General features: G+C 45.5%; 1 protein-coding gene across 1 annotated transcript in view; it reads right to left on the bottom strand.

Moving 5' to 3' along the window:
- Positions 1 to 5,619, bottom strand: part of INSR (insulin receptor) — a 140,589-nt gene extending 134,970 nt beyond the window's left edge. The window contains exon 1 of the mRNA XM_044270099.1: positions 4,817 to 5,619. Coding sequence (XP_044126034.1) covers positions 4,817 to 4,943 — 127 coding nt within the window. The 5' untranslated portion in view covers positions 4,944 to 5,619. The remainder of the gene's footprint in view (positions 1 to 4,816) is intronic.
- Positions 5,620 to 27,211: the final 21,592 nt, after the last annotated feature.

Genomic DNA, 27,211 nt, shown 5'->3' with positions numbered 1-27,211 from the left:
AGATGCGACCTTTGAAGCATATTTACGACATTTCCTGTAGTAAATTGCAACTTTTGTCTCAGACTCGGGACGTTTTTGTTTCTGTTGAATGTAAATTTCCGGACAAAACCCAGTTGTTTAGCTCATTTATATCTTGTTTTATTAGTAAGTTTTATTACTTAGGGTACTTTCACACTTGCGTTTTTCTTTTCCGGCATAGAGTTCCGTCACAGGGGCTCTATACCGGAAAAGAACTGATCAGGCATATCCCCATACATTCTGAATGGAGAGCAATCCGTTCAGGATGCATCAGGATGTCTTCAGTTCAGTCAGTGTACAGCGTTTTGGACGGAGGAAATACTACAGCATGCTACGGTTTTCTCTCCGGCGAAAAAAACTGAAGACTTACCTGAACGCCAGATCCGGCATTTTTTCCCATAGGAATGTATTAGCGCCGGATCCGGCATTCAGAATACCGGAATGCCGGATCCGTCGTTCCGGGATGCGCAGATCGGTAATAATGTGAAAAATGTACAAGACGGATCCGTCTGTCCGCATGACAAGCGGAGAGACGGATCCGTCCTTGCAATGCATTTGTGAGATGGATCCGTCTAAAAAATGCTTTCAGTCAGCGGCAGATCGGCGGATCCGGCGGCCAGTTCCAACTACGGAACTGCCCACCGGATCACACTGCCACAAGTGTGAAAGTAGCCTTACCTATCACTTGTTCCCATGTGGAATTTATTTTTTTCATAAATACGACTTTATGACAAAAAAGTTCCATCTTTCTGCCATAACTGCCTTTTGCACAAACCAATACCAAATAAGCTGCTTAATTGTCCGCAAAAATTGGAGCCATTTCTGCCAATAAGAGGACAATAAATGAGGCATAATGTGCGCCAATTTGATAGCCCCGCCCACTTTTACATTTATAACTCACTTCTGGCGTGATGCATTCTTTATGGTGAAAATTGTGGAGAACAGTTGATAGATTTGGTGCACATCAAAACACCATTCTTTTGGGCACATTTTATGCCATAATTCTACTGCAATATGCTTACTAAAATGTCTTTTTTTCCCTTAGGGCTCATGCACACGACCGTATGTATGTTGCGGTCTGCAAAAAATTATGTATGACGTCCATGTGCATTCCGTATTTTGCGGAATGGAACGGTTGGTCCTTAAAGGGGTTGTCTCATCACAGACAATGGGGGCATATAGCTAGGATATCCCCCCTATTGTCTTATTGGAGCGGGTCCCACTGCTGGGACCCGCACCTATATCGAGAACGGAGCCTCACACGGTGGTGGCTGGAGGACTGCGGTCCGGCCACCACCAAGCCAGCTCCCTATAGAAGCTAATGGGATGCACCGTGAATGACTGGACACCGCTCCTATTCACTTCTATGGGCCCGACCGAAATAGCCGAGCCTATTTTCGATGGCTCCGTAGAAAATGCGCAGTGCGCCCTCCTTCACTTTCGGTGCTCCGTTTTCTATATAGGTGCGGGTCCCAGCGGTGGGTCCTGCATCTATAAGACAATGGGGGGGGATATCCTAGCGATATTCCCCCATTGTCTGTGATGAGACCACCCCTTTAATAGAGCAGTCCTATCTTTGTCCACAATGTCCATTTTGCAGAATGGACATGCAGAAACTGAACATTTTTTGTGTGTGGACCTATTGAAGTGAATGGTTCGGACACGGAACGGACACTGAAAAAAATATATTTGTGTGCATGAGGCCTTAGGTGCAGGAATTAAGCTGCTGTGAGGATTTTAGAATCCGCAGCGTCAATTGTTGTTGCATTTTTTTCCTTGTGCGGATTTCACCCTTTTCAATGGAAAAAAGTGAGATCGGCAGAAGATTTGCATCAGATACGGACGGAAAAATAAAAAATTGAAATATAAAAATTGTAAATAGTAATAAATAGTGTGGATTTATGTGTGCATTTTCTGCACACAAAACTGCATCGTACGCAGGCACCCTTCAGATGAGTGCTAGCCTAAACCAAGATTGCCAGACACTCTTGACGGCAGATTTTGATGTTGGGAGAGGTGGCAGAGGATCAGGCATGTTAGATGTTAACACAAACCCCCTCAGAGGTGCCTGGCAGCTGCCCACTCCCCTTTCCCCACTGCGAGCACGTGCATGCCCAGCTGAGCCAAACATGCATGTGTACTGGGACGGGGTCATGTGCACGGCCGGCTTCAGCCTGTCCCCGGCACACCGCAGCCTCAGTTTTTACTAGCTACACCACGGTTTAAGGCAATGAAGAAACAATTGCCTCAGTAACACGGGTCTCATATGACAATGTGGTGAAATAACTTATCGCCATGTTGGGAAATCATCTGCACAGATATCTGCCGCCTTTATGTTGGGCAGGAATACCAGTCACCACAGTGGGATTTTCTGAAGTCCAGGGGGCATCAGTTTTAAAAATTGTCACACACAAGGAGGGGGTAATTCCTGTGGTGAAATTACGTGATTAACGCACCTTTTCTCACATTTCTTCATGATAAACACATACACAGATTTCCTTGCTCAGCAACACGATAAAATTTGTCGCGCGCCAATTTTTATAATGGCAGTCTATGGTGTCGCACTGCAAAATGCGATATGCTGTGACGAGACAGTTGCAGAAAAATCCATCTGGAATGTCGCAGTGCGACACCATAGACTACCATTAAGACCTAGAATCAGACAGAATCTGCGCCAGAAATCCAGCGCCGGGCCTCATGCACACAACAGTCTCCATTTTGAGGTCCACAAGACACCGATGCAGTTGGTTTGAGGACCTATTGTCTTCAACAGATCCATGGTCTGCATTTTGCGGACCATTTCTATCTTTATGAGCAACTGATTTATTGATGCGGAAAGAACACGGATGATCCACCTTGCGCACAGAAAAATCTGCCACATATAAATTACAATGTGGATTTCTCATTGAAAAAAAAAAAAAAAAAAAAAAAAAAAAAAAAAACACAACTGAACCAGACAAAGCGGATTTCAGTGTGGAAAAAAATGCCATGTAAACAATACCCTATAGGGTTCATGCACGTGGCAAACATCTGTATTACTGAGCCGCACACCGTCAGAGTTCTATAGTGTATGCCCTATGGGGCACAAGAGCTGACCAGTGGTCGGCCATTAGTGCAAGGTTCGTGTACGAGCGCAGACCAGTGGTCGGCCATTAGTGCAAGGTTCGTGTACGAGCGCAGACCAGTGGTCGGCCATTAGTGCAAGGTTCGTGTACGAGCGCAGACCAGTGGTCGGCCATTAGTGCAAGGTTCGTGTACGAGCGCAGACCAGTGGTCGGCCATTAGTGCAAGGTTCGTGTACGAGCGCAGACCAGTGGTCGGCCATTAGTGCAAGGTTCGTGTACGAGCGCAGACCAGTGGTCGGCCATTAGTGCAAGGTTCGTGTACGAGCGCAGACCAGTGGTCGGCCATTAGTGCAAGGTTCGTGTACGAGCGCAGACCAGTGGTCGGCCATTAGTGCAAGGTTCGTGTACGAGCGCAGACCAGTGGTCGGCCATTAGTGCAAGGTTCGTGTACGAGCGCAGACCAGTGGTCGGCCATTAGTGCAAGGTTCGTGTACGAGCGCAGACCAGTGGTCGGCCATTAGTGCAAGGTTCGTGTACGAGCGCAGACCAGTGGTCGGCCATTAGTGCAAGGTTCGTGTACGAGCGCAGACCAGTGGTCGGCCATTAGTGCAAGGTTCGTGTACGAGCGCAGACCAGTGGTCGGCCATTAGTGCAAGGTTCGTGTACGAGCGCAGACCAGTGGTCGGCCATTAGTGCAAGGTTCGTGTACGAGCGCAGACCAGTGGTCGGCCATTAGTGCAAGGTTCGTGTACGAGCGCAGACCAGTGGTCGGCCATTAGTGCAAGGTTCGTGTACGAGCGCAGACCAGTGGTCGGCCATTAGTGCAAGGTTCGTGTACGAGCGCAGACCAGTGGTCGGCCATTAGTGCAAGGTTCGTGTACGAGCGCAGACCAGTGGTCGGCCATTAGTGCAAGGTTCGTGTACGAGCGCAGACCAGTGGTCGGCCATTAGTGCAAGGTTCGTGTACGAGCGCAGACCAGTGGTCGGCCATTAGTGCAAGGTTCGTGTACAAGCGTAGACCAGTGGTCGGCCATTAGTGCAAGGTTCGTGTACGAGCGTAGACCAGTGGTCGGCCATTAGTGCAAGGTTCGTGTACGAGCGTAGACCAGTGGTCGGCCATTAGTGTAAGGTTCGTGTACGAGCGTAGACCAGTGGTCGGCCATTAGTGCAAGGTTCGTGTACAAGCGTAGACCAGTGGTCGCCATTAGTGTAAGGTTCGTGTACAAGCGTAGACCAGTGGTCGCCATTAGTGTAAGGTTCGTGTACAAGCGTAGACCAGTGGTCGCCATTAGTGTAAGGTTCGTGTACAAGCGTAGACCAGTGGTCACAATTAGTGTAAGGTTCATGTACAAGCGTAAAGGCTTGGGCAGCCTCCGGTTTACACATTACTGCCACCTAATCATTAACGCGGCCTGCAGAGTCAACATGTGGATGCGTCTGCGTTTCTTCTAGTAAACCGCCTGTCGGGTAGAAAGAGGCGGCGTCCCCCGCAGCAGGCCCCGACCCCTCCCCCGCTGTTTACCAGCAGCGCGGCCTAGCCCTGGGCGCCACTACGCAGCCTCGAGTTTGGCCACGCCGCCTGCTGTCGCCTATACTACGGCCAAGCGTCGTATGCGAGGCGGCAGTCTGCGGTTACCCGCTAGGCCGGGACGTAAAACGCACTGCAGACGATAAAGCGAGCGGCCATTACATACACTCCGCCATGACCTCGCTCCCCTCCACACCGTACTCACTTTTTCCATTGCTCTGTCCGAAGAGAATCACAAGGATGGCGAGCACCGCCAAGAGAGCGGAGCAGCTGGATCTGCGTGCGGGGTTATTATTGGGGTGCCCCACACCCCCCATCACATCCTGTCCCATGCCAAGCCTTCTCTCCGCGTCCTGCAGATTCTTGTCCTCTCGTCCGATGATAGACCCCCGAAGAAACGGATCCGTAATCTGCCCTATTTTATAATGTGACAGCTCACATGTTGTGGCAGCATGATGGACCGTCTGGGCGCCCGAGTGATAGGGAAATACCGTCTCCGGTGACAGCGGTACCGCAGGCGTCTTCCGCTCTATAGTGTTCCTGTGGAGCCCCCCGATCGGTTTATAAAGGACTGTTCCTCCTGAGTGACTTTGTTTTTTTCTTATTTCCTTCCCGGATAATAGATTTTTTCTCCCCCCAAAAAATCTACAGATCCAGAATACGTCGGAAAAATAATAACTTCCTGGAGCAGGAAACAAATAAAGCGTTTTCTGACGTATTCGTCTTCCTTAGCTGAGGGTGTGAGAAAAGTCACCAGGGCTCCCCAGAACGTCAACAATCCGCTGCAAAAGGCTTGTGTGAATGGGGAGCTGCGGCCTAAAGCGTCTCCAGGCGACAAATGCCAATTCCCGGGCGGCTGGCAGCGTGGATAGTCTTCTGACTGCCCTCCTCGCCCCAGAACCGGGCAAAAACCGGAGAAAAAGGCGCTGGAGCCGAGCAAATAGTCTCAGAAGCCAGACATGTATTACTAGTTCTTGCGAAGTCTCTCGCCCCCCCTCCTTTCCAACCAGTAAACAAGAGCTGTTAGTCAGCTGGGGAGCCGGCCGAACATGTGGCGTGGAGCACTGGAATGGCTTCAGCTTCTCCACAGCGCTGCTCTGCGAGAAGACATTGCTTCAGAAGAGCAAAGCGGCTAATGATTATCCCGGGCGGATAATGTGGAGACAACAGTTGTGTGGCGAGATGCCATGAGACGCCTAGAAGGACAAAACATGACAGAGGACGGCTATGGTGCCCCCTCAGTACCCTTAGCTCCAATTCAGTTTTTAATAAATAAAAATACAGGGTCTTTTATCAAACTGGTGTACAGTAGAACTGGCATAGTCGCCCATAGCAACCAATCAGATTCCACCTTTCATTTTGGATAGCTCCTTTGGAAAATGAAAGGTGGAATCTGATTGGTTGCTATGGGCAACTAAGCCAGTTCTACTTTGTACCAGTTTGATAAATGTGATTTAAAACATGTTTTTGTCTCACGTTGAACCCCTTCCTGACGCAGTGATTTAGCGGGTTTTTTCGCTACCTGCCTGCCTTTCCGGAGCCATAACTTTATTTTTATTTTCGTTCACATAGCTGTACGAGGGTTTGTTTTTCGCGGTACAAGTTATACTTTCTAATGCCACCATTTAATATGGCCTAGGATGTAGTGGGAATCAAGAAAAAAAACATTCCAAATAGGGAGCAATTAAAAAAAAAAAAAAAATGCCATTCCACCTCAGTTTTACTCAGGTTACGGTGTTCACTTGTGCTCTTCATTCTCCAGGTCAGTACAATGATGGCGATATGTATAGTTTTTCTTGCGTTTTAATACTGTAAAAATATATAAAAAGTTGAAAAAAATTGTTTTTTTCTTTTCATCACCATATTCTGACCCCCCAAGACGATCTGTCGTTTTTGACAATACCATTTTGCAGTGTGTATGACTTTTTACGTCAAATCGTCCATTTTTTTTTTTTCCATTACGCCATTCACCGTATGGAAGTTTTTTTTTTTTTTACTATTTTAATAGTATGGGAGTTTTCACACATGGTGATGTCCATGATGTTGATTTTTTTTTTATTATTTTGAGGAAAGGGAAGTGATTTAAAAAAAAAAAAAATATATATATATATATATATATACACACATATTGACCAAAAATATAAACATAACGCTTTCGGTTTTGCTCTTTGAACTCAAAGATCTGAAACATTTTCTACATACACAAAAGACCCATTACTCTCAGATAGTGTTCCCAAATCCGTCTAAATCTGTGTTAGTGAGCACTTCTCCTTTGCCGAGATAATCCATCCCACCTCACAGGTGTGGCATATCAAGGTGCTGATTAGACAGCATGATTATTGCACAGGTGTGCCTTAGATTGACCACAATAAAAGGCCACTCTGAAATGTGCACAGTTTTGCCTTAGGCCCCTTTCACACATGCAAGTTTTCCGTGCGGGTGCAATGCGTGACATGAACGCATAGCACCCACACTGAATCCTGACCCATTAATTTTAACGTGTCTGCGTTGCGTGAAAACCGCAGTATGTTCTATATTCTGCATTTTTGACGCAGCCATGGCCCCATAGAAGTGAATGGGGCTTCAGTTAAAAATAATTTGCATCCAGAAGCAAGTTCGGATGCAATGCGTTTTTCACTGATGGTTGCTAAGAGATGTTGTTAGTAAAACTTACGTTTTTTTTATCACGCACGTGAAAAACACATCAAAACGCATTGCACCCATGTGGAAAAAACAACAACTGAACGCATCGCAGACAAAACTGACTGAACTTGCTTGCAAAATGGTGCGAGTTTAACTGAACACATCCAGAGCCAATCCGTCATGGCAAAAGAGGCCTTACTGTGTCAGTATCTGGTGTGGCCACCATTTGCCTCACGCAGTGCAACACATCTCCGTCGCATAGAGTTGATCAGGTTGTTGATTGTGGCCTGTGGAATGTTGGTCCACTCCTCTATAATAGCTGTGCAAAGTTGCAGAATATTGGCAGGAACAGGAACACGCTGTCGTATACGCCGATCCAGAGCATCCCAAACATGCTCAATGGGTGACATGTCCGGTGAGTATGCTGGCCATGCAAGAATTGTGTACAGATCCTTGCAATATGGGGCCGTGCATTATCATGCTGCAACATGAGGTGATGGTCGTGGATGAATGGCACAACACAATGGGCCTCAAGATCTCGTCACGGTATTTCTGTGCATTCAAAATGCCATCAATAAAATGCACCTGTGTTCATTGTCTATAACATACGCCTGCCCATACCATAACCCCACCGCCACCATGGGCCACTTGATCCACAATGTTGACGTCAGCAAACCGCTCGCCACACACGGTGTCTGCTATCCGTCCTAAACAGTGAAAACCAGGACTCATCCGTGAACAGAACGCATCTCCAAGTGGTCCCCAACCTTTTTTGCACCAAGGACCGGTTTCATGCAAGACAATTTTCCCAGGGACCGGGTTGGGGGGGGGGGGGGGTTTGACCGATTCACGCGCATAACAAAACACAAGGTGCATATTAAAATATATAACACTATATAACGACTATATAAACTGACTATGGTCTCTGCTGCACTGTACCGTATTTTTCGCCCTACAAGATGCACCTAGTTTTAGAGGAGAACAATAAAAAAAACTTTTTTTTCATTACACCTCAGGTCAGACCAGCAATCAGACCCCCAATGTTAATCAGACCTCAGATCAGACCCCCAAACCTTTAGCCATCTATTAGCCCCCAATGTCAGCCATAAACCCCCCCATGTCAGCCATAAACCCATTAGCCCCTCATGTCAGCCATAAGCCCCCATTAGCCCCTCATGTCAGCCATAAGCCCCCATTAGCCCCTCATGTCAGCCATAAGCCCCCCATTAGCCCCTCATGTCAGCCATAAGCCCCCCATTAGCCCCTCATGTCAGCCATAAGCCCCCCATTAGCCCCTCATGGCTGCCCAATGTCCCCCATTAGCCCCTCATGGCTGCCCAATGTCCCCCATTAGCCCCTCATGGCTGCCCAATGTCCCCCATTAGCCCCTCATGGCTGCCCAATGTCCCCCATTAGCCCCTCAGGTCTGCCCAATGTCCCCCATTAGCCCCTCATGTCTGCCCAATGTCTCCATTAGCCCCTCAGGTCTGCCCAATGTCCCCCATTAGCCCCTCAGGTCTGCCCAATGTCCCCCATTAGCCCCTCATGTCTGCCCAATGTCCCCCATTAGCCCCTCAGGTCTGCCCAATGTCCCCCATTAGCCCCTCATGTCTGCCCAATGTCCCCCATTAGCCCCTCAGGTCTGCCCAATGTCCCCCATTAGCCCCTCAGGTCTGCCCAATGTCAGCCATCAGCCCCCAGTGCAAATGAAATAAAAAAAACACTTACCTCTCCTGCTCCTAGTCACCATCGCGATCCTTTTAATTCATTCTGCTGTCGGCTGTGTATCGCGGCGCACGGTGTGAGGTCACAGAGCGACCTCACGCTGTGCGCAGCCCTGCACAGCCGATAGCCGAGGACCAGGAAGTGGTGAGTACAGATCTTTCACCACTTCCTGGTCCTTCTGTACTAATGAAGCGCTTCCATAATGGAAGCGCTTCATTAGCACAGCGTTAAAGACTGCCCTGATCGCCGCGGCCCGGCAAACCATCCTCCAGGTCCTGGGCCGCGGCCCGGCGGTTGGGGACCGCTGTCCAATGTACCAGACGCCATCAAATGTGAGCATTTGCCCACTCAAGTCAGTCCAGACCCCGATGAGGACGACGAGGAGCATGCAGTTGAGCTTCCCTGAGACGGTTTCTGACAGTTTGTGCAGAAATTCTTTGGTTATGCAAACGGATTGTTGCTGCAGCTTTTCGGGTGGCTGGTCTCAGACGATAATGGAGGTGAACATGCTGGATGTGGAGGTCCTGGGCTGGTGTGGTTACACGTGGTCTGCGGTTGTGAGGCCGGTTGGATGTACTGCCAAATTCTCTGAAACACCTTTGGAGACGGCTTATGGTAGAGAAATGAACATTCAGTGCACAGGCAACAGCTCTCGTAGACATTTCTGCAATCAGCATGTCAATTGAATGCTCCCTCAAACGTTGCGACATCTGTGGCATTGTGCTGTGTGATCAAACTGCACATTTCAGAGTGTCCTTTTATTGTGGGGAGTCTAAGGCACCTGTGCCATAATCATGCTGTCTAATCAGCACCTTGATATGCCACACCTGTGAGGTGGGAGGGATTATCTCGGCAAAGGAGAAGTGCTCACTAACACAGATTTGTGAACAATATTTGAGAGTAATGGGTCTTTTGTGTATGTAGAAAATGTTTCAGATCTTTGAGTTCAGCTCATGCAAAATGGGAGCAAAACCAAAAGTGTTGCATTTATATTTTTGGTCAGTGTATATGCAGTACAGACCAAAAGTTTGGACACACCTCATTCAAAGAGTTTTCTTTATTTTCATGACTAGGAAAATTGTAGATTCACACTGAAGGCATCAAAACTATGAATTAACACGTGGAATTATATACATAAAAAAGTGTGAAACAACTGAAAATATGTCATATTCTAGGTTCTTCAAAGTAGCCACCTTTTGCTTTGATTACTGCTTTGCACACTCTTGGCATTCTCTTGATGAGTTTCAAGAGGTAATCACCTGAAATGGTTTTCACTTCACAGGTGTGAAATGGTTTTCACTCCAAGAGTGTGCAAAGCAGTAATCAAAGCAAAAGGTGGCTACTTTGAAGAACCTAGAATATGACATATTTTCAGTTGTTTCACACTTTTTTGTTATGTATATAATTCCACATGTGTTAATTCATAGTTTTGATGCCTTCAGTGTGAATCTACAATTTTCATAGTCTTGAAAATAAAGAAAACTCTTTGAATGAGAAGGTGTGTCCAAACTTTTGGTCTGTACTGTATATATTTATATTATTTATTTATTTTAACTTTTTTTTATATCTCCAAGCGGACCACAACATGCAATCATCAGACTGCAATTTGTATAGGGTAATGGCATTTTTTCCATTATCTCAGTCAGTGCTGCCACCTGCTGGCTTGAATTGTAATATACAAGTAATTAGCTGGAAGCCTAATACAGGCTCAGGCTCATTACTTTGAATGAATGTCGTCCCCAATCTCCCTTAGGCGAGGCATTCCTGTCCGTGAAGCTCATGCGTCCGGGTTTCCAGCTTCTCACATGCCATGGTCACATTTGCGGTGCTAAATGTCTGCGATTGGTATTATCACTGATCGCAGAGATTACCTCCGGGTGTCTGTTGTATAAAACCATAGGCACCTGCTAGCTATGGCGCTTACTCCGCTCCAGAGCAAACGCCATCTTTAAAGACCTGACATCTGCCGTACATGTACGGCAGATGTCGTTAAGGGCTTAATTTATACACATAGGGGGACATGTATCAAAATTGGATTTTTTTTGCCTATAGCAACCAATCAGATTCCACCTTTAATTTTTAACAGCTCCTTCGGAAAATAAAAGGTGGAATCTGATTGGTTGCTATGGGCAGCTAAGCCAGTTATCCTTTATACCAGTTTGATAACTCTGCCCCGGTATGTATATGATAGGTGCTGCCCACATCTCATTTTTGCCTTACATCGAGCATGTATGGTTAGACATACTTGAAAAATCGTAGAAAGATGTGAAATGTTATGGTCATCTACACTCTTTTTTTACATATACATTTGATAGATGTGCATACGTTTCGGTACGTATGGTCCGTGTTTTTTTTTAATGTTTTGAAGGCATCAGCTGAGAAAAAAAAACCATGTTTAATGGATGGAAATGTAATGTCTCATGTTTCCATCCATGTCTCATTGAGTGCAATAAAAATAGAAATATATACGTTTCTGTACTTTTTAGCTTTTTTTTTTTTTTTTTGCAGGACTGAAAAGTGTGGAAGGGTTGTCCAATTATAGTCTATGGGCACATCAGGCAATAGGTTTCACTATGATTTTATGGTTTTCAAATGTATACACTTGACATACGGCAAAAACGAGATGTGAACAGACCCTTAGGCTACATGCATACGACATTTTTTCACTGATGCCTTTCTGAGAAACGGATGTTAAAAATGGGCCCATTCAATTGTATGGGAGCTGTCTGTCAGTGAAAAACAGACAAGATAGAACATGTTCTGTTTTTTTTATGTCCGTTTTTCACTGATCGTTAAAAAAACTGCCGTGTGAATAACCCCATAGACTATTGCATTAACTTTTGCATCCCCTTCATTTATATTTATGTACCCCTCCATGTGTATAGATACTATTCGCAGACTATGTGTCACTTTTTGTAACTCTTGTTTCATTTGTGTCAGTATTGTTTTTAAACTTAAACTTGCACTGATGTATCAATGCACCTGTGTTTCAGGAGTGTGCAGGGGGTGTAGCATCAAGGGTGTTTGAGTGATGGGTCAGCTGACCCTCCCCCATATGACGCTATAAACTAGCACACACTTGATTCCCAGAGTGGATCAAACAGCCGGAGGAAGCGGAAAAAGTAAATTTGAGCATAACGAAGAGCTGGAAGACCAATTAACACTAATTAGGTCAATTGGCAACATGATTGGGTATAAAAAGAGCTTCTCAGAGTGGCAGTGTCTCTCAGAAGCCAAGATGGGTAGATGATCACCAATTCCCACAATGTTGCGCAGAAAGATAGTGGAGTAATATCAGAAAGGTGTTAACCAGCGAAAAATTGCAAAGAATTTGCATCTATCATTATCATCAACTGTGTATAACATCATCCGAAGATTCAGAGAATCTGGAACAATCTCTGTGCCTAAGGGTCAAGGCCGTAAAACCATACTGGATGCCCGTGATCTCCGGGCCCTTAAACGACACTGCACCACAAACAGGAATGCTACTGTAAAGGAAATCACAGAATGGGCTCAGGAATACTTCCAGAAACCATTGTCAGTGAACACAATCCACCGTGCCATCTGCCGTTGCCAGCTGAAACTACAGTGCAAAGAAGAAGCCATTTCTAAGCAAGATCCACAAGCTCAGCCGTTTTCACTGGGCCAGGGATCATTTAAAATGGAGTGTGGCAAAATGGAAGACTGTTCTGTGGTCAGACGAGTCACAATTCGAAGTTCTTTTTGGAAATCTGGGACGCCATGTCATCCGGACCAAAGAGGACAAGGACAACCCAAGTTGTTATCAACGCTCAGTTCAGAAGCCTGCATCTCTGATGGTATGGGGTTGCATGAGTGCGTTTGGCATGGGCAGCTTGCATGTCTGGAAAGGCACCATCAATGCAGAAAAATATATTCAGGTTCTAGAACAACATATGCTCCCATCCAGACGTCATCTCTTTCAGGGAAGACCCTGCATTTTTCAACAAGATAATGCCAGATCACATTCTGCATCAATCACAACATCATGGCTGCGTAGGAGAAGGATCCGGGAACTGAAATGGCCAGTCTGCAGTCCAGATCTTTCACCTATAGAGAACATTTGGCGCACCATAAAGAGGAAGGTGCAACAAAGAAGGCCCAAGACGATTGAACAGTTAGAGGCCTGTATTAGACAAGAATGGGAGAGCATTCCTATTTCTAAACTTAAGAAACTGGTCTTCTCGGTCCCCAGACGTCTGTTGAGTGTTGTAAGAAGAAGGGGAGATGCCACACAGTGGTGAAAATGGCCTTGTCCCAACTTTTTGGGGATTTGTTGACACCATGAAATTCTGATTCAACATATTTTTCCCTTAAAATGGTACATTTTCTCAGTTTAAACTTTTGTTCCGTGATTTATGTTCTATTCTGAATAAAATATTAGAAGTTGGCACCTCCACATCATTGCATTCAGTTTTTATTCACGATTTGTATAGTGTCCCAACTTTTTTGGAATCCGGTTTGTACTATGCTTTTGCATTCCCCTCCCCCCAAATATATGTTAGGCCTGATGCACACGACCGTGCACAAACGGCCCGTATACTGCGGACACCCTGTTTGCAGGCCACAATACACGCACCAGCCTGGATTTTTGTCTGGTGGAATCCTCACCGCAACCCATTATAGTCAACGTGTTCCAGCGGGAAGGCCTCTGTTCAGGTCTTCTCTGATCAGATTTCTTTGACGCATGTGTGAAAGTAGCTGGTGTCGCTTTCCCTTTTTTTCTCTTGCATTTTTGAGGGATTTAGCGATTTTTGGTGCATTTTTTCTAGTGATTTTTACAGCGTTTTGTTAGGCTGCATGGAAGCTTATGGGAAATATTTAACACAGTGCAAGTTTTTTTTTTTTGGGGAGAGGGTCTGTTAAAATAAAAAACAACGATCCCAAACACGAACTTCTGTGAAGAAGTCCGGGTTCGGGTCTGGGTACCGAACATGCTGAATTTTTCTCACGTGCAAAACGCATTAAAACGCTTTGCATTCGCGCAGGAAAATCGCGCATCTTATCCGGCCCTCACATGAGACGCCCGTGTGAAAGATGCCTTAGGCTGGATTCACAAATATGTTTTGCATAAAAAATGCTTTGGACAGATTATGTACGCCTGACTTTTCATGCAAAGGTCTCAGAGCAGCAGTGTGTCCAAAACCAGGAGTGGAGGCTACACAGATAAGGTATAATGGGGAGATTTGTACCTATTCTGTGTTTTTTGACCTGCAACTGGTCTTGATTTAAAATCACTGATCAGACATTCACCAAACACCAAATGTGTGAACAAGGCCTAAGAAGACAAAATAACGTGACACACAAGTATACTGTACCTGTATAGCAATGCTGAAAAGAAACTGTAGAAGTTAACAAATCTACACAAGACGGGGGAGAGGGAGGCTCTGAATTCATATTCTTTTCATTTGATCAATAAATAAGCTAATATTCATGAAATATGCCTTTATAGGTTAATATTCCTCAATAATTATTATTTACAGTACATTTGTACCTGCATAATTTTGTCCAGTTAGTGAGAGTGCCACCTTTATATACATTCTCTTAGTGCTAGTCTATCTTTTCCAGTCAGCTTGCGCACCCACATCCCAGTACTGGTGAGCTGCTTATATATATATTTTTCAATTTTATTCGGTCTTCTGAACCTCAGTATATAATTACCCTGCAGTTTACAGAAACACCCCATATGTGCACACAGCAGGGCTCAGAAGGAAAGGAGCGTCATATGGTTTATGGTGGACACATTTTTCTGAAATGTTTTTTGGCCACTGTGTTGCATTTAAAGAGATTTTAAGGCACCCCCTTACAGTGGAAACTCCCAAGAAGTGACCGCATTTTGGAAACTATACCCGTCAAGGAATTTGGGTGTCGATGGGTGTACTGAGTGCTTTCCACAGATGTTTCATAGAATTTAGTAACACTTGGCTATGAAAAAGAAAATTTAAAATTTTTACAATAAAATGTTGCTTTAGCCCCAGATTTTTCATTTTTCCAAGGGGTGACAGAAGAAAAAGCACCCCACAATTTGTTACCCATTTTCTCCTAAATATGGCAACACCCCATATATGGTCATAAATGTCTGTTTGGGCACACAACTGCAGAGGCTCTGCGATGAAATGAGAAAAGAACCCCCACAAGAAGTGATCCCATTTTAGAAACCACACCCCTTACAGTATTTAGCAAAAATGAGTTCACAGTAGATTGTACAAAGTGAAAGTTGGAATTTTTACACAGTTATACCATTTCAGTGCCCAATATACTGTATTGTGTCCAGCGTGTGCTAGTGTGAAAAGCCAGCCCTCTTATTATTAGCCCTCATGCACACAGCTATAACTTCGGTCCACAGCCGTTCCACTGTTTTAGCTGATCGAATGCAGACCCATTAATCTCATTGGGACCACAAAAGATGCGGACTGCACACCCGTGTGCTGTCCACATCTGTAAGTCCATTCCGCGGCAGTCCATCTGTATTATGAAACGCTGACCAATCAGTTTGGCTGGATTTGAGCACACAGCATGTCTCTGAAAACCCCAGAAATTATCCGGCTGCTTCTGTCCTGTGTCACATCATCAATAAACACTAGGGACCCAGTGCCCCAGGCAGCCATGCATGCCCAAGCCATCACACTGCATCCGCCGTGTTTTACAGGTGATGTGGTATGCTTTGCATCAGGAGCTGTACCATGCCTTCGCCATATTTTTTTCTTTCCATCATTCTGGTAGAGGTTGATCTTGGTTTCATCTGTCCAAAGAATGTTCTTCCAGAAGTGTGCTGGTTTTTTAGCAAAGCCTTCTTATTCTTGAGGCTTAGGAGTGGCTTTCACCGTGCAGTGAACCCTCTGTATTTACTTTCATGCAGTCCTCTCTTTACGGGAGATTTGGATATTGATACTCCTATATCATGGAGAGTGTTGTTCACTTGGTTGGCTGTTGTGAAGGGGTTTCTCTTCACCATGGTAATTATTCTGCAAACATCCACCACTATTGTCTTCAGTGGGTGTCCAGTGCTTTCTTTCTCAGGATGTACCAAACTGTAGATTTTGCCACTCCTAATAGTGTGGCAATTTCTCAGATGTTTTTTTTCTGTTTTCGCAGATGAAGGGTGGCTTGTTTCACCTGCATGGACAGCTCCTTTGACCGCATGTTTACTTCTCAGCAAAATCTTCAAAATGCAAGCACCACATCTGAAATCAACTCCAGGCCTTTTATGTGCTTAATTGAGAATGAAATAATGAAGGAATTGCCCACACCTGCCCATGAAACAGCCTTTGAGTCAAATTACTTGTGGTCCCTTTAAAAACAGGGTGCCACATGTAAAGATGCTGAAACTCCTAAACCCTTCATCCAATTTTAATGTGGATACCTTCAAATGAAAGCTAAAAGTCTGGATTTTATGTCCGTTATATAACTGTAACTTGAATATGGTTTAGTAAACAGGTAAAAAATAAAATGTGTGTCGGTGTCCAAACTGTATTTTTTTTTCTGGTGATGGTCTTGTGTGAGGGCTCATTTTTTTGCAGGATGAGGTAACATTTTCATTGGTACCACTTTATGATACATGAAAATTTTTGCTCACTTGATATGTTTTTTTTGGTGGCAGGGTGACCAAAAAATAGGTTTGGCGTCACGTTTCCATTGGTACCATTTTAGGGTAGTGTACATACGTCTTTTTGATATTATGTATGTTTTTTGGGAGGTAAAGTGACTAAACAATGGCTGTTGGCATAGTTTTTTTATGGCGTTTACCTGACGGGGAAGATCATGTGATATTTTTATGCAGCCGGTCATTACAGATGATGCAATACAAAATATGTCTATTTTTACCATAATAAATGGCATGATGAGGGGAAGAAGCTTTTTTGTTTACACTAGTTATGCGCTGTGTATAGAGCGGTAGGGAAGGCAGGGATGGTGAAAACCCCTCCCTGCCCTATGGGGCACCCTGCTCAGTAGCTGCACGGTTCGGCCTCTTTCACATGAGAGTGACTGATTAGGTCCGAATGCGTTCAGGGTGCGTTCAGTGAAACTCGCACCATTTTGCAAGCAAGTTCAGTCAGTTTTGTTTGCGATTTGCGTTCAGTTTTTTCCACACAGGGGGATTGCATTTTGATGCGTTTTTGACGCGTGTGATAAAAAACGGAAGGTTTACAAATAACGTCTCTTAGCAACCTTCAGAAAAAAACACAATATGTTTTTCACTGAAGCCCTATTCACTTCTATGGGGCCAGAGCTGCGTGAAAAACGCAGAATATAGAACATGATCACGCAATGCAGAACTGATGCGTGAAAACAAAACGCTCATGTACATAGACCCATTGAAATGAATGGGTCAGGAATCAGACTCGCTCGTGTGAAAGAAGCCTCAGAGGTTTGTTAAAGGAACATTAGTGATCAAATAGCATAATGAAAACCAAGGAACACACCAGATAAGTCAGGGATAAAGTTGTGGAGAGGTGTAAGGCCTCTTTCACACGGGCGTCATGTTTTTTGCCCGGATAAGAGGCGGGTGCGTTGCGGGAAAATGCGCGATTTTTCCGCGCGAGTGCAAAACATTGTCATGCGTTTTGCACTCGCGTGAGAAAAATCACGCATGTTTGGTATCCAGACCCGAACTTCTTCACAGAAGTTCGGGTCTGGGATTGATGTTCTGAAGATTGTATTATTTTCCCTTATAACATGGTTATAAGGGAAAATAATAGCATTCTGAATACAGAATGCTTAGTATAATAGTGCTGGAAGGGTTAAAAATAATAAAAAAGTTAACTCACCTTCTCCTCTTGTTCGCGTAGATGCCGGTCTGTTCTTTAGCTGTGATGGACCATGGTGATGGAGCATGTGATCTGACATCACCACAGGTCATTCAGCCCACAGCTAAAGAACAGACCGGCCTCTACGCGAACAAGAGGAGAAGGTGAGTTAACTTTTTTATTATTTTTAACCCTTCCAGCACTATTATACTAAGCATTCTGTATTCAGAATGCTATTATTTTCCCTTATAACCATGTTATAAGGGAAAATAATACAGTGAATAGACTGTCACCTAGAACCCATGCGTGAAAATCGCACCGCATCCGCACTTGCTTGCGGATGCATGCGATTTTCACGCAACCCCATTCATTTCTATAGGGCCTGCGTTACGTGAAAAACGCACAAAGAGGAGCATGCTGCGATTTTCACGCAACGCATAAGTGATGCGTGAAAATCACCGCTCGTGTGCACAGCCCCATAGAAATGAATGGGTCAGGATTCAGTGCGGGTGCAATGCGTTCACCGCACGCATCGCACCCGCACGGAAAACTCGCCCGTGTGAAAGGGGCCTAAGGCCTCTTTCACACAAGCGAGTTTTCCGCGCTGGGTGCAATGCGTGACGTGAATGGGGCAAGTTTGGATGCAATGCATTTTTCACTGATGGTTGCTAAGAGATGTAGTTTGTAAACCTTCAGTTTTTTATCACGCGCGTGAAAAACGCATCAAAACGCATTGCACCCACGTGGAAAAAAATTAACAACTGAACGCAATCGCAGACAAAACTGACTGAACTTGCTTCCAAAGTGGTGTGAGTTTCACTGAACGCATCCGGGGCCAATCCGTATAATTTGTGTGAAAGAGGCCTAAAGCAGGGTTAGGTTATAAAAAAATATCCCAAGCTCTGAACATTTCATGGAGAACTGTTCAATCCATCATCCGAAAATGGAAGGAGTATGGCACAACTAAAATCCTCTTAAATCACAAGAGGAATTGGAATAATTATTACATTAAAACGCAGCTTTTATTACCCTTAAATTAAAATAAGTAAAGGTAAATAATGGTTAAATGTGCTAAAAAAAAAAAAGGTGAGAAAATAAAGCAAAATAATCATAAAAAATATAAGTATACCAGAAGGATACAAACGTCTAGATGGCAAATTGAAACGTTCTTACTGTATAGGAGATGCCATGTATCTACTGGACCATTGTCCTTCTTGATAACATCTTAATGGTGGAGCGGGAACTCCTTGAATGTACAGGTATTCTTCAGGACAAAAACGAAATTACCCTAAAAAAATTACCCTAAGTAAGTAGGAGATGGGGGCCAGTAGTCCCTGCCTATCAAATATGGAGCACCTGCTTTGATAGGGGCGACCCCGTCAGGAACCTGTCCTTGGAGGTGGCCATATCCCTAAACGTATCCCTCACTACTGTCCCAACATGACCTTTTTCGCCTTAGAACAAACTCATCAGGGGATTCTATGAGTGAGGAAAAACAAAACCTTGAAAATATATAACAAGTACAAAAATGATATGATCTGGCTCAGTGCAGTAGAATGATTAGGTCTCCCTTGTTATCAGCTATGGATGACTACTAATAAAATATTGCTAAAAAGTCATGAGCCAATGATAGCCTTACTATCAAGATGGAGCAGTAGGTGCTTGTTTTGTAAGCTCCAGTCACCTATCTTAAAAAGGGCACATAGAAGACAATGGTGCTAGGGTAAAGACCATTGTCATCCATCTGCCCGTTTTGAGATAGGGGACCTAAGATCGGTGAGGAGGTGTCCTCATCTAGTCCAATCTCACCCTATCTCCATGCTCCTTTTTAAATGCTGACGCTTAAAGCTGCTTCCTCACTAAGGCCTCTTTCACACTTGCGTTGTCCGGATCCGGCGTGTACTCCACTTGCCGGAATTACACGCAAGTGTACTGAAAGCATTTGAAGACGGATCCGTCTTCAAAATGCTTTCAGTGTTACTATGGCAGCCAGGACACTATTAAAGTCCTGGTTGCCATAGTAGGAACGGGGGAGCGGTATACTTACAGTTCGTGCGGCTCCCGGGGCGCTCCAGAATGACGTCAGAGCGCCCCATGCGCTTGGATGACGTGCCATGCGATCACGTGATCCATGCGCTTGGGGCGCCCTGACGTCACTCTGGAGCGCCCCGGGAGCCGCACGGACGGTAAGTATACTGCTCCCCCGCTCCCCACTACACTTTACCATGGCTGCCAGGACTTTAGCGTCCTGGCAGCCATGGTAACCATTCAGAAAAAGCTAAACGTCGTATCCGGCAATGCGCCGAAACAACGTTTAGCTTAAGGCCGGATCCGGATCAATGCCTTTCAATGGGCATTAATTCCGGATCCGGCCTTGTGGCAAGTCTTCAGGATTTTTGGCCGGAGCAAAAAGAGCAGCATGCTGCGGTATTTTTTCCGGCCAAAAAACGTTCCGTTCCGGAACTGAAGACATCCTGATGCATCCTGAACGGATTTCACTCCATTCAGAATGCATTAGGATAAAACTAATCAGGATTCTTCCAGCATAGAGCCCCGACGACGGAACTCTATGCCGGAAGAAAAGAACGCAGTTGTGAAAGAGCCCTAACACGATTGAGGATCACCTCTATGCAGGTGGTGTTTTAGTGCTTTTGTTCTTAAGAGATGTGAAGGGACCCTCACCTTCTCTTGATCCACCCTGTGATGAGAATCCCTGCAATAGTTTAATGGGTCAGTTTTACCTCACAACGCCATAAAACCAAAACCCATCAAGTTGTGGCAGAATCGTTTTCCAATTCCACCCGAGTTGGAATTTTTTCCAGATTCCCACTATATTGTATGACATATTAAATGGTGCCATTAGAAAGTACAATTTGTCCCACAAAAAACAAGCCTTCATATGGCCATGTAATTGGAAAACTAAAAAAAAACAAAAAACATTTTTGGCCCCAGGAATGTAAAAAAAACTGTTTTGCAAAAATTGCACAGTAAGAGTCCATTCACACGTCCGTAAGTGTTTTTTGGATCCGCAAAACACAGACACTGGCAATGTGCATTCCGCAATTTGCGGACTATAATAGAAAATTACTAATCTTGTCCGCAATTGCAGACAATTGAAGCACGGATGCAGAAGTGCGGATCCGCGGATGCGGACAGCACATTCCGGCCCCATTGAAAATGAATGGGTCTGCATCCGTTCCGCAAAATTGATGCAGACCCATTTTGCGGACGTGTGAATTGATCCTAAGGAAGTGATTAAAAAAGTTTTCTTATCCAGTGTGGGATCATACAAGGCTGATAAGTGTATGAATAGTGAAACTTGTCATATTTTGTAGGCTGACATCACTCAGATGATCAAGACCAACCAAACACACATACACTAAATGATGCCCTATGCTAAATGAATTGTATTTATTGTTGTAGTATTGCTCGGGATGACCCCACTTTTGTCTGCACATCCATATTAAACCCGGTCCTGACATGCAGCGTACAATCTGCCGTACATGCATGACTCAATAATTAGGTGGGCACAGAAGCTGTGTTCACTCTATCAGTACAGGGTCCTGGCTGTTACCGACAGCCAGGCCCCGCTGAAAACGCCATTGACAGCAGATTAACCCCCTATATGCCATGGTCAATGCTAACCACAGAATCTAAGAGGTATATAGAGCTCCCTCTCGAACTCCATCAGCTCCCTGCGATCTTACAAAGGCCTCTGGGCCTGCTATGTACAGAAGCCTATGGGGCCCAGACCCAGACTGAGTCTCATGGGCAACTATCAGTAAAAAGCCTCTTGCACACGACCCCAAAAAAAGGACAAGGATAGTACTGTTCTATCAGGGGCCAGCTGTTCCGTTCCACAAAAAACGGAATGCACACGTACATCAGTATTTTTTGCGGACCGCAAAATACTGAAAAAGCCATACAGTCGTGTGCAAGAGGCCTAATACTGAGAGTATCAATGCAGTACAATGCAGCATATATTATACTGTTTTAAAACAACAATCTGACCCTTAAAAGGTGAAGCCTCATAGTGGGACTAAAATACATAGTTAAAAAAAAAGTGTTATAAAATTAAAGTTTCAAGTGCCCCCTTCTCCTCAGCAAGCCATATGTGAATGTAAAAACATATATAGACAGATATCCTGTAAGGTAAACACCATAAAAATAAGTAAAAACAATGCCATAAAGGCTATTTTTTGGTCACCTCACAAAAAGCATAAAGCCTCATTCACACGTCTGTCTGTTCTCAAATCCCTGAGCAGGTGGTCAGTGATGCATCCGTTAAGCTGTCCGTGAAGGATCCGTGTGTTCATTTATTGCTGTCCGTGTTGCATCCTATAACACTAAACAGCTGAAAAATAATTTTCAATGAATTTCTTCTTAATGATCCATGAAACACGGATGGCATCTGTGGTTTGTCACGGACCCATAGACTATAATGGGCATGATGGATCCGGGAACACGGACAAAATCGAGCATGCATCCGTGCTAAAAACACGAATCCACGGACCGTGCTAAAACACTGATATCTGAATACACACATTAAAATGAATGGGGATGCGTGCTGTCCGTGAAACACTGACGTGTGAATGAGGCTTAATATTGAGAAATGAAAAAGTACTGTGTACTGTGGCTTTCTCACTTCAATATAGAGATGGAACTTGTCTTATGACAGACCTATTACAAAGTGGTTTTATCCATGGATGCTGAAAAAGCATTTGATAGGGTCCACTGCAGGACAGCCTCCAGGTACCCGCAGAAATTTAGCTTTCACGGTTGTAGTGTCTATATTATACACTTGCGTCCAAACAACAGGTATGAGGGGGCACACTCCAAGAGGAAACACAAAGCGGTATAGTGATGATACACTTTAATATACTAATATTTTTAAGAACATACCCCTAAAACATACATAAAATATGATTCATATACGAATATAGGTGAAAACCAGTGTAATCCACACTCAGTCGCAATAAATCACAATAGAACCGCAGTGGAACCGCGTAATGGCTAATAGTTCCAATCCTATGATGTTGTCCACAATCAATGATGCTGTCCACAATCAATTGTATCCAGCAAGTGTCCAGCAGATATTGTAATGCTGAGATCAATTGTATTAAGCAGGTGTTATAGTGCTGCAAAGTTCTCATCCAATAGCCCACCAAACTGTTCAATACACTGATGTAGTATCGGGGCCCAGTTTAGGCACGTGATCGCCGCACGGGTGAGGAACCCGTCTAGGGACGGCCCTTATTTTGTGTAGGTAAAAATTTATTTATTTTTTTACCTACTTAGAATCCAGTATGGATCCAATTGCTGCTCTGTCCAAACAATTTCATGGCCTGTCTTTGGAGGTGGCAGGATTGAAGGCGTCGGTCCTCCAGCAACAGCAGCAATTACAACTGACCGCAAGCCCAGATTTTCTGGGGGAAGGGACAAGTTTTTGACATTCCGTAAGGCCTGTAAATTATATTTTAAACTGCGCCCTTACTCCTCTGGTAATGAAGAACAGCGGGTGGGGGTTGTTATTTCCCTGCTGCAGGGGGACCCGCAATCCTGGGCGTTCTCTTTACCCACTGATTCCCAGGCTCTTCGGTCAGTGGATGAGTTTTTCGGGGCCTTGGGTCTCATATATGACGACCCTGACCGAGTCGCACTGGCTGAATCAAGATTACGGAGACTCCTACAAGGAGAGCGGCCGGTAGAGGAGTATTGCTCTGACTTCTGTAGGTGGGCTACGGATACCCAATGGAACGACCCGGCTCTCAGGAGTCAGTTCTGCTCTGGGTTATCCAAAAGGGTTAAGGATGCGCTTGCATTATATGAGACCCCCTTTTCCCTTGATGCGGTTATGTCCCTTTCTATCCTAATAGATAGACGCCTTAGGGACAGGTTGAAAAAAACGGAGCAATTGGTAACCCCTCCCAAGCAGCAGTTAGTCTGTACGGACTTAAACGAGCCTATGCAGCTAGGAGGAACCACTCGTCAGGTCTGTCCTCCTGAGGTTCGCCGTAGGCGTGTTTTTTGTTGTTTTTTTGTGGGGAGAGGGGTCATTTCATTAATGTCTGTCCTTCTTTCCTCAGAAACAAAAGACTGTCGGAAAACTACTAACCCCAGGCTGTGTGGAGGATGTCAGCCGGGAGTATATGTTTCCTCCATACGTACATCGCAATTTGTGTTGCCAGCGGTTATTGTTTTTGGTGTTAAGACGGAGACTATTTCTTTCTTTCTAGACAGTGGAGCAGGGGTAAATTTGATAGATGCCCATGCCGCACTATGGGTTTGTCTCTCTGTACGCTACAGAGACCTATTCTCATATTCGCTATCGATTCTGCTCCTCTGTCTCAGAGAAACCTCACCCACATTGTTCATAATTTACACCTTCGGGTAGGGGACCACCATAACGAGATGCTTTCAGGTTATGTTCTGGAGGGGCTTCCCACTCCGGTAGTGCTGGGCCTTCCCTGGTTGGTAGCGCACAATCCAGTGGTGGATTGGCAGGCCAGGGAGATATCGGAGTGGAGTGAGCATTGCAGAGAAAGTTGCTTAAATAGCAATTGCTTAGTCGCCTCCATAACTACCCTACCTACATTTATTTCGGATTTTGAGGACGTTTTTTCTGAAAAGGGTTGTCAGAAGTTACCACCTCACCGTCCTTATGATTGCCCGGTTAACCTTATTCCCGGCGCAAAATTACCCAAGACCAGGTTATATAATCTTTCGGGTCCAGAGAAACAAACCATGAAAGATTAGTTGCTTTTTCCTCTCTAAAAGAGAGGTTTACCTCGGCACCTGTACTAGTCCAACCTGATGTCTCTCAGCCTTTTATTGTTGAAGTCGATGCGTCAGAGGTAGGAGTGGGGGCGGTGCTGTCTCAGGGTCCGTCTCCTGGCAAATGGCGTCCTTGTGCTTTCTTTTCTAAAAAACTATCTGCAGCAGAAAAGAACTACGATATTGTTTGAAATCTCTTTTTATTAGACAAACAAGGATCATAATTCAATAAATCAATTCAAAGTTGAGTGAGTCACATCGTTATGGAAGCAGATATACATCATCAAGGGCATAGCCAGACAATACACGTAAATACGAGGTGACGACTCATCTGAGACCATCAGTCTCATTAGACAAATGATCTTACAGAAATAAGAGTGTTGTACAAAACAGGTAAACAGAGCAACGGCTCTAACACTGTGTCACCTCATGCATTAAGCTACAGTCCGCATAATGTTTGAGAATGAAAATATAGCTTAATGTAGCAACTAAATTTTCAAATATATTATTTCTAGTCAAATCCTATTAGTGTGGGAGGTAAACAGGTATGCCGGAGAGGGGGGGGGGGGGGGGCGAGGGGGGGGATCTCAAAGAGTGGACAGAATGGACATCTCGCCTTTCATAGGTTAAGTAGTACCGGCTTGCAATGAGTTCAAGTATTCCGCTCTATAGTGCAGCCAAGGCTGCCAGATCTGTAGAAAGCTGTCTCTGTTATGGTATGTCCATCCAATCAGTTCCTTCATTTGGCATATCTGGTGGACCCTATCTCTCCACATATCCAGGGTAGGGGGGTCTACTGACCTCCATTTTATAGGGATCAAGAGTTTAGCAGCCATCAGCAAGTGTGTGATCAGGTTGTGTTTCCCAGGGCGAAAAACTGGGGTAGGTAACCAGAGTAGTATTAATTGGGCTGTGAGCTTTAAGGATGAGTTACAAATCAAATTTATAGTACTCTCGACTTCCGCCCAGAAATTATGGATGCCTGTACACGACCACCAAATATAAGTGTCATGGAACCATGAACCAGACGTACAACAAGAGATAAGTGGAAATAAGAAGGCTTTATTGAAAATCAAGCTGTAAGCAAAAGTCCAAACGGATGGCTAAACCGAAGCAGGGTCTTGCGTAGACAGAGGTCAGGAACCAGAAGGGTAGTCAGACGAAGCCTGGATCAGGAACCAGCAGGGTAGTCAGACGAAGCCAGGATCAGGAACCAACAGGGTAGTCAGACGAGGCCAGGATCAGGAACCAGAAGCAGCAGCAGTCTTAGAAGCATGTGAACACAGGAGGACCAAGCAAGGAACTGAAGCCACAGACCTCCTATATATATGAGCTAGGCATCCAGCTCCTCCCAGTGGGAAGGAGAAGCCGCAGGGTGGGAGGCTACAAGAAACCCATAAACCAAGATGGCCGCCAGCACATGTCAAACGAAGGAGAACAGCAAGAAGGTAAGACCATGACAGTACCTCCCCCTCAAGGGCCCCTCCTCCGCGGAGTAAGGAACGGTTTCTGAGGGAAGCGTGCGTGGAAGGCTCGGAGCAAAGCAGGAGCATGGACATCTGCGGAGGGAACCCAGGAACGCTCCTCTGGACCATAACCACGCCAATGGACCAAAAACTGCAACCGACCGCGGACCAGGCGTGAGTCCAGGATATTGCTCACCTCATATTCCTCACGATTGCCCACTTGGACCGGACGGGGCCGAGGAACCGAGGAAGTGAAACGATTACACACCAATGGCTTCAACAGGGAGACATGAAACACGTTGGAGATCCGCATGCCAGGAGGAAGCGCAAGGGCATAGGCTACCGGGTTTACCCCGCGAAGCACTCGGAAGGGACCAACAAAGCGAGGCGCCAGCTTGGGAGTGGGCACTCGAAGGTTGAGGTAGGAAGGAGCGGGCGCTCGTCTGCGATCAGCCTGGAGTCTCTGGCGCTGCGCAGAGACCTCAAGGGACCTCTGGATCTGTACCCAAGAAGCACGTAGGACGGAAAGGTGATCCTCCACAGCCGGAATATCCTGGGGAGAGAATACCTCCGGTAACACGGCAGGTTGGAACCCATAATTGGCCATGAAGGGAGACGTCCCAGAGGAAGAGTTCACCGCCGTGTTCCTGGCAAACTCAGCCCAAGGCAGGAGGTCAACCCAATTGTCTTGGTGATCGGAGACATAGCAACGAAGGAATTGCTCCAAGGCCTGATTGGATCGTTCTGCGGCCCCATTGGACTGAGGGTGGTAGGCCGAGGAGAAAGAGAGATGAATCCCCAACTGGGAGCAAAAGGCGCGCCAGAACCTGGACACAAACTGACTCCCCCGATCCGACACAATCTCCTTGGGCAAACCGTGCAACCGGAAGACCTCCCTGGCGAAAATCGTGGCCAACTCTTGTGCAGAGGGTAACTTCTTGAGAGGAACACAGTGGCACATTTTGGAAAACCGATCCACAATCATGAGAATGACCGTATGGCCTCGGGATGCAGGGAGGTCCACAATGAAATCCATCCCCAGGTGTGACCATGGGCGCTCCCCGGTGGCTATGGGTTGCAAAAGGCCCAACGGAAGGTGCCGAGGGGACTTACTCTGGGCACAAACGGAGCATGCCGCTACATATGCGGCGATGTCGGAACGTAGAGAAGGCCACCAGAACAGACGTGAAACAGCCCAGGACAGCTGATTCTTTCCAGGATGCCCCG

This window comes from Bufo gargarizans, chromosome 1 (assembly GCF_014858855.1).
Source record: "Bufo gargarizans isolate SCDJY-AF-19 chromosome 1, ASM1485885v1, whole genome shotgun sequence".
In the NCBI taxonomy this organism is placed as follows: Eukaryota; Metazoa; Chordata; class Amphibia; order Anura; family Bufonidae; genus Bufo; species Bufo gargarizans.
The sequence above is the reverse complement of the archived record's forward strand: the minus strand, read 5'-3'. Positions and strand labels throughout refer to the sequence as shown.